The sequence below is a fragment of the Chenopodium album genome, chromosome 19, assembly GCF_948465745.1.
Source record: "Chenopodium album chromosome 19, dcCheAlbu1.1, whole genome shotgun sequence".
NCBI lineage: Eukaryota > Viridiplantae > Streptophyta > Magnoliopsida > Caryophyllales > Amaranthaceae > Chenopodium > Chenopodium album.
The window spans coordinates 36,098,755-36,107,697 of NC_137852.1; the positions used below are offsets into that span (position 1 = coordinate 36,098,755).

Genomic DNA, 8,943 nt, shown 5'->3' on the forward strand with positions numbered 1-8,943 from the left:
AAGTTGAACTGAACTGAACTAAACTGAATATTTCATGAGAGAAGGAATTTAAGATAAGAACTAAACTGGACAGAACTTATTAGAGTTAAACTAAACTGAATATTAGCTTAAGAGAACAGGCCCTAATTTTAAATATTAGGATATCTTAATTACTTTCACCATATATACAACTAATACAAGCTTTAGTATGAGGATTCTCTTACCTCCTCGTGTACTCTCAAACGATGACAAATATATAATACCCGATATCTTTTTATGAAAAGTAGAAATATTATTTAAAATAAACTAATTATACTACATGATTATTGTAAAAGGTTTCGAAAAAAGAAAATTGAACAAATAATAAAATACAACTGTATAAAGAAAGTGGAGCAATGAATAAAATAGGTATTAATTTGCAAAACAGTACTCCCTCTGTCCCCATTTCTTTGCCCCATTTGACTGTACGCGGTCTCCAAGGCGCGTATTAAAACGTCTATATCTTTATTTTCATAAACGTAAAAATTATAAAAACATGATATTAATAAAATATACAATAAGACGAATCTAACAAGACCACTCATGACTATATTATCTTTTATAGATTAACGGTAAATTATGGTCAAAATTTTTAAAGTTTGACTCGAAAAGTGGCAATATCTGAGTATTTAATTAAAAGTATTTAGACATGGCCACCTCACATTAAAAATTACTGAAAAATTAAATTACTTGGTGTCAAAAATTAATCTATACCTGTCTCAAGTATCAATCAATTAAACATATTAGCCATAGGCTCACAGTGCACCGAGTAAATTGGATAGCCGATACAGTGATTCACTGCCTCACTGGTAAGAAGTCACTTTTAAAGCAAACAAGAATCCAAACCATTGCAACAATTTCAGTCAAACACAAGTTCTTAGAAGAAGAAGTGAGTTTAACTAGGATTGTTTTTCTTCTCTTTAATTGATGGAAAAATGCTTCAAAGATCAACCATCAACGGTGGTTGATACTCCAGCTAATTGAGCTAACCCTCGAGGTATAAAACTAATTATTGTCATTCATAAAATACTTTTTAAAAGAGTGATATAATGCATTTTACATGAATTCTCCAAAAATTGTAATAAATGAGAATAGTATGAATCAGACAGATTCACGTCAGGGCGATTAATCAAAGATCTAACAGTAATAGCTGCCAGCTGATGTAAAATCCTCTCCTTGAAGCAATATAAGCAAACTCTCTTCATAAGTGAGATTCATGACGATGAGAGCCAGCATGAAATCCTTCTGTATAAGCCGTACTCTTATAAAGCATCTGTAGAAAGAAAGAAATCCCTTGCAATAAGTTTGAATGTATCAGAAAGATGTTTATGAGTGACTGATGCATAAACAGACTGTGTGAAGTATTAACCGGTATGCACTTATTGGCGAAAAATTATTTTGAAGAGATAACAAGAAGCATGAAACTGATGTATGTGCACTTCGTAGTGCGTATAGTTTTTCTCACCAAATGAATGCCCAATATCAATTTACTGATGTGGAAATAAGCATCTTACAGTAAATAGCATATATGCTTTTGAAGGAATATTATAAACCATTATGGTAGATCTAGATTCCCGCCTTCAGATGTATTCAGTCAAATTTACATCAGACTTACCAAAATAAAAATAGTACGCATGCATTTTTGCTCTTGAAATCTTTCAGCAATTTGAATTAGACACTTAACAATTATTGTAAATTAAGGGGGGATATGATACAGAAATACAGTAGTATTAACAAATCAAAGGAGACCAACTTCAGAGTCACAATACATGACATAAAGAGATAAGTCATTAGAGATAACTTACAGCTAGGTGGCTCAGCTCTGAGGAAAGACGTTTTCGGATATTGTCAGATGCTACAGCTCCAAGCTGTTCTCCATGCGTTGATATTGTCTCCTTGTTAATCTTAATAATGAAGACATTAAGTTTGAATACAACATAATCTTTCTATAATGTATTGATTGATGTATTGATAAATCAGAAAGTACTCACCTCAGAAAGTATTAGCGCAGAAGTTCTATCCAAAATTTCATCCACGAAAAGCTGGGGATTAGAAAAGGGTGTGGATGCAGCTGCATTTGCAGTTTTACCTTTTGCAGGCTTGTTCTTTACAATTTTCTCCGCAGCAGGCTTCTTAACAGGTTTGCCTAAATCAAAAGACATTAAATAAAAAGCTAATTAGAAACAAAAATAAAAAATACAAAAGATCACATGGCTTTTATTCCCAACACACGGGTAAATTCATATAAAATAAATCTACTACCATAAAAACTCAATAGCAATACATGTCATAATGACACAGGTAACCATTAGTTGGCAATGATATGGCGCGTCTCTCTCTCTCTCTCTAAAAAATTTTTTTAAAGCTGAATGTGCATAAAAATAATTTCCGAGAAAAAAAAAAAGTAAAAATTAGAATATTATACGTACATCACAATTGAGACAAACAAAATCGCACATTTAGTTCAATATATTGCAATTTGTTCAATATGACCTAGGTCATTCCCCAAGCCAATAAGTACAGAGTAGTTCTTATATTCACCTAAATTTTCCTGCTTTAATACACCACATTTTCGAGAGGCTAGAAAACAAACTACACCAAAAATTCTTGAGTTCAGGATAACTTTATGTCAACTAAGTTAGAACTTTACTAATCTTCAAGTTTGATTTTCAATTTTTTATCTAAAACACACCTCAAATTTAACTTTATTTTTAATCTTTCCAAGCATTACTCTTAGCTTTTTACACATATCAATTGGCAAGTCCCAAGTCAAGATATTTACTTGCTCGGTGATATCGCAATATCCTAGAGTGATTGTTCATTCTTCACATGGTCTCAATGTGCTTGATCCTTACAAGTTGTCCTTTGTGGGTAAATTAGCTGTTGAAATTTTCTCATCTCAATCGAATCACTCCAAAAACTGCCAATTAGCCTGACTTTATAAAACAATTATGCTCCCACTCCTGATTTAGGTAAATTTTTTTGGCTTCAGATCTATAACAGAATTAAAGCATAGATAATATTGCTAATTTGTCATAACTCACAAGTAATTTCCAAAAAATGGTCCCTTAGGATTTCAGATTTCTTTGGTTTGTAAGCCATTTCCTCCACCATACCTTTATCAAAGTATCTGAGTTTGAAACATGTAAATTGCAAGTCTAATATTTGGTATCAGAGTTAGCCCAATTATATATATTTTGATGATGCCTTAACATTTCGTACAAGCACAAGTTCCGAAAAAATATTATGAAGATTAATTCATCCAAATGTAAGCTTTATTTGGATCAAAAAACATATGGAGATTGTGAAGAATGGCCTTGAGGTAATCTAAAAAGATAACGAAAGCATTAGCTTCACAAGTTCATGTTGAGGTAGCTGTCCAACTTTGATAAAATTTCAAACAAGATAAACAAGCATTGGATACTACTAAGGAGCAAAGAGGTAGGCAAAACAGAGGTGGTAGATGTGGCATGGTAAAGACCGGGAATACTTAAACTTGTGGCCAAATGACAAGAGATCTGGTAATGGAAGAGGATCGATAGCAGGGGCATTGAAAAACACCCCATTAAATATTTCAATTCAAAAAATACATCTAAATCTTGAGGCAAGTGAGAGCAAGTCATCTGAATTTTTCAGAATTAGCTAACACAGGTAGCCAGTTACCAACAAAACGCTAGTCAATTTTCACAAAGAACTCTCCACCAATATAAAGTTTAAAGAGACAAGAATTACCTGTGACAAGGTCACTATTTGCAGGTTGACTTTTCTGGGGAGCAGGTTCTGTGGAGGCTGCTTTTGCAGCAGCTTCAGGCACAGCAATGGCATTAGATGGTGCAAACGCAGCCAAATCAGGAGGTTGGTCCTTGCCAACAGGAGGATTAGCCTACATTCAAACACAATGTAGCTTAGCTTAGCCAAAAAGTATCACTCTGATTCACCAACGTAACCAACCAAAAGCATGAAATGCATTGTGTTCTAACCTCGAGATCAACATATGCAGGTTCTCTTCCTAATGATTTCAGAAACTTGTCCAGGCCATCAGTAGAAAGAGCTATCACAAGTAGTAACAGACACATCATGGAGAAACTCACACATCATACGATGGCCAACATGTACAACTCTCAAAAACCCCCCGTGCATATTAGTAATTTATTATAGCCAATAAAACAAAAAAAAAGGAATGAGAATGAAGCAATAATACACTAAGTAGTTCCAAAGAACTGTGCACATGAACGAACTTTCCTACGTACCTATAGACATGTCATTAGATAATGGGTGGAACATAATGCGCCTCTGAGTTCTCAAACTTTGATCCAATAACAACGAGACGTGCCTTCACAAAAAATGTATAAAAATAAATAAATAAATATCTGGTCAGTGTTATACAATACAAAAAGTAGTTCAATATCTATTTAACCGAACAGGAAAGTTGCCAAAATTTCAAAGAATTGTCCCCTAGGAATATCTGGTCTGTGTTATACAATACAAAAAGTAGTTCAATATGTGGTATCTGGTATGAGTACAGGATATGAGAAGGCTACCTATACCTAATATAATGGGGCTTTTTTTGGGTCTTGCACATATCATTACGTTATTTTGCACACAAATATATAAAGAACGACTATTATTGACAAATATACTGGTACATAATTGAAATTTTATTTTAGTTTTCTGTTGTATTTAACCAAAACCACTTACAGTTGAATGTTCACTCAGGCTAGTCGGCACCCCCCCAATAAAAAAGAGAAAGAAGTCCTAATTTTTTCAAAAAAAAAAAACAGGCTGCTCTGTTAAGCAATAATAAGGAAATTAATAGAGCTAAGCTGCCTTAGCCTCTTAGAGAGGGAGAAAAGTGGCAGACAGAAGCTGCTGAAATTAAAAGTCTTCCATAGCTGCTAGCAGTAAAATTTACTCTACAGAAATCCAGATGACTCCTGCCGCCCAAGATATTATCCCAACATATCAATTATCAAGTATGCCTGCGACAAACAAGTTGAATTCAAGTATTCAACAAGCATGTAGGTCAACTTGATTTTTTTTTTCCAGCAACCAAAAGCCCAAAGCTTTAATAATGATCCTTCTTGTTACTCCCTTTTATTATGTAGGTGTAGGATTTTCAACCTAAACCCTGGATGAGAAATTTGTCTTGATTTCTTATCAAAAAAACTTTAGTTTGTAGGAATTTTTGTGGACATATACATATACAATGGATTGATAGGTTTAGCAAACACAACAACATCCCAGAATGACCTAGAGCACAAATGACCAGCATTTTGGACATGCTACCTGGTTCAATTTCCTTCACCAAACTGACTAACTATATCACCGTACCTGAGCTGTTAATAAAATAAAATGCACTTAACACAATACTTCATTTTCTTTGGTTACAACACTTTCCTGTTTTTGGAAGCAACATTCTTTTCTTGACATATGGCTTCTCTCTCTCCACATCACATGGGTGTAGGGATGGCAATCCAGTACGGATTCGAACCTACTCCGCCCCGATCCGAGGTAAAAAAATCCTCTCCGAGTCCGAGAAAAAAGTAATCCGAGTTCCACTCCGTTAAAATAATCCAACTCCGAGTCGGAGGACAGTCAGAGTCGGATCCTACAAAAATTCCGAGAAAAAAAAAATCCGACTCTTGATAAATGTCCGACTTTGACGGATTATCCCACTCCGACTCCGATAGATTGTGGAGTTTGGTGTGGGTCATGGTGGCATTGGGTGTGTGTTGTAAAGGCCCAAATAGCCTAATTTCTCAAAGTATATTGTAAAACGAATAAAAACTCAGAGTTGGGTCGGGTCCGATCGGAGTCGAATCTAACATAATTCGCTCCGAGTCCGACCCGTTGCCATCCCTACATGGATGAATCTCTCACTGTATCTCACCTTACCCCTTACCCCCAACCCCCCACCCGCCACCAAATATGTTGTAACTAAAAAAATAAAAAAACAGATTTATGAATTAAATCAAAAGGACAACACAGACAAAGCGACCATAGTAATCAGCTAATCACTATTATATCGAGTGATTTGAGAAGGCTTAAATCCTTGCAACTGAAACATAATAAATGGAAATGACCCTTTCAAATAGCTCATCAAATACAAAGGATATTGCATTTAAATATCCAAATGAAACAAGACAAAAACTATACCTTGCAGATTCATTCACTACTGCAAATGGTGTTACACAACCCAGTGGCACCTGGAAAAGCCAACAAAACATCAGTGCCAGGGTCCTTACCCAAATTATAGTACAGTTCAATGTATTAGATTAGAACTAAGTCAACTAACAATTAAAGCTGGCCAACAATGGCATGTTCCTCTCTGTCCAAATTGATTTCATACTTCTTTTTGGGGCAATCTCAAAACATTGTCTTACAACTTACGATTAAGTATAACTTCAACACTACTATAAAATAATGAAAACATTATGCAACAGAAATCTAACTATAGGTACTTCTCAAAAAAAAAAAAAAAAAAAAAAAAAAAAAAAAAAAAAAAAGGAACCTCACTATAGGTCTAAATGCAGACACCCACCTGAAGTACTTCACCTAAGGCTTCTTCAGGCGCCATTCTTAAGCCTCCCTTGCCCAAACCAAGCCTCACAGATAAAACTGCTCAGCTTTGAAGCATGAATACTTTCATAAATAACACAAAATTCAAACAGAAGCATTTTAGCAATAATATAAAAACAATGTGATGGCCACATCGGAAACACATACCTTTCATGTCTACTTTTGTTTCTGCAAGGGCAGAAATTATGTAATATCTATGTTTTTTGTCCTGCAAAAACCATTAAAACAAATCATGAAAACCCAAGTCAACATTATTAAGTAAAATTGAAAAGATCCACACAATTTACCTTCAGAAACAAATTTTTGCAAAATGCGCCATCCACATTATTAAGATATTTCAGCTGAAGCAAAGAAAAACCATAGAGTAGTAGTTTAGTACCCAATTATAATTACACAGAAATACAATTACAAAAACAGATATTTAAAACATACCGCCGCTTCCACCGTTAGAACCACAGGATGCTCATATTTCTCAAATTCAATTTGATGTTCCTGTAAACCCCACCATTAATTTCACTTAAATATAATTGTATTACGAAAGTAGTTTATAATAACACATCTACTAGTATTGTTTTTAAAATTAACATCAATACATAATTAAAAACATTAATCAAAATTTGATCTTGAATAAGCAAGCATCTTAAATCATACATAATCACTAACTTCCAACATCAAAACCAAATTTCAAATTAAGACATTGAAAGAACAATTACTATAATATCCAATTATTTGATTTAATTTGATTGTAAAAAGAGCAAATGTGATAGAATATAACCTTCAAGCGATCCAGGAGCTGTTCCTTGGTATAACCCATTTTCGCCTCAACAACGCCGGAGCTAATCAACAATTCTGAATAAATTTCAATGATAAATACAAAGTACAAACTAAACAAGATTGAAATTTGAGTATAAAAGAGTGAACAACATATCTTAAAACCCTAATTTATAATCCAATACCAACAAAACCTTAATTATATTACTGTATCATATAAAAAATAAATCCAATTACAGATTGCGGCGATAATTAGCGACAGTTAAACTGCATAATCAACCAATAAGCACGGACATACATTTTCAGCTGCAGTATTAGCATGTGAAGGTGTTGAATTAAACAATTTAGGGTTAAATTGTAGAGAATAAAGAAGAAATCATAGGATAATAGATTAGGGTTTGATTGTAGTGAAGGAATCAAAGGATGATAAGATAGAGATTAATGGTGTCTTACCAGTTGCAGTGGCGGAGGTCGAAGAAAGTCAAGGAACTCAGGGAACGTAAACGCAGTTTGTAAACTTCACTCGAGTGTGTAAAATTTTAGTACTAGAGTACTAGACTACTAGTATATAGCACTGTCAAAACGGTTTGACAGTTCGGTTTCGGTTCGGTTTGAAATCGGTTCGGTAGGTAATCGGGTCGGTTTGAAATCAGTTTAATTGTCTCGCGGGTCGGGTTTGGTTCGGTTTAAATAGTTATCGGTTCGATTCGGTTTCGGTTTATTCTTAAGCGGTTTTAATTCAGTTCGGGTTGTAAACAATCCGGGTAGTAAACGGTTCGGTGCAGGCGGGTTGCGGTTTGTAAACGGTTTTTATCCCGGTTCAAACAGTTTCGGGTTGGAAACGGTTTCGGGTTAGAAACAATTCGGTTCTTTTTTGGTTCAGTTTATAACTAGTTCGGATCTTTTTCGTTTCAGTTTATAACTGGTTCGGTTCTTTTTCGGTTCAGTTTATAACTGGTTCGGTTCTTCGATGGTTTAACCACTTTAACGTTATTCATATCGGTTCAAGTTTACTAAATTACGGTTCGGGTCGGTTTTCGGTTTCAAAAAATAAATTGTTTATCGAGTTGTTTGGATTCGGGCAGTTAAATGGCTTTGGTTTGAAATTTGATAGTACTTGCTAACCTTTTGCGTTCACAAGTTTTATATAAAGTCGGCAAGTCGCGAATCATTTCATATTTAGGCAACATATTATAAACAAATTCTCATTGATTTTATAAATACATATTATGTTCTGTTTCAAGTTTAGTCATACTGATTTTACTAGTTTATTACGAAGTAGATTATAAGAGTTAGTGTATTAATGTATTATTGTTATACAATTAGGTAATTATATGCTTCTTATTTAATCATTTATATACTACGCATACTATCATAATCATGATTTGATGAGTTCTTGACTTCTTGTGAAATGGAAATTTGCAATTTGGTAATTCGATACTTGATTAGTCAACAAGACTGATAATTATGACTCGTTTATCATTACATATTTTCATGAAATTATGAAGATATTACAAAGTGCTTTGATTTGTATAATGAAAGAAAACACTAATGACTAATTAACAAGGTAATATT

At 34.0% G+C, this 8,943-nt stretch overlaps 1 protein-coding gene across 1 annotated transcript; it reads right to left on the bottom strand.

The window, feature by feature from the left end:
- Positions 1 to 1,016: 1,016 nt before the first annotated feature.
- Positions 1,017 to 7,897, bottom strand: LOC145595317 (uncharacterized). Its single transcript, XM_081651707.1, has 13 exons — positions 7,822 to 7,897; positions 7,373 to 7,446; positions 7,030 to 7,089; positions 6,885 to 6,938; positions 6,745 to 6,805; positions 6,560 to 6,636; positions 6,175 to 6,224; positions 4,269 to 4,351; positions 3,999 to 4,069; positions 3,751 to 3,901; positions 2,010 to 2,164; positions 1,824 to 1,922; positions 1,017 to 1,291 (listed from the first exon to the last, which is right to left on the bottom strand). The coding sequence occupies exons 2-13, from the start codon at positions 7,409 to 7,411 to the stop codon at positions 1,220 to 1,222; spliced, it is 972 nt and encodes a 323-aa protein (XP_081507833.1). The 5' UTR covers positions 7,412 to 7,446; positions 7,822 to 7,897; the 3' UTR covers positions 1,017 to 1,219.
- Between the last annotated feature and the right edge of the window lie 1,046 nt (positions 7,898 to 8,943).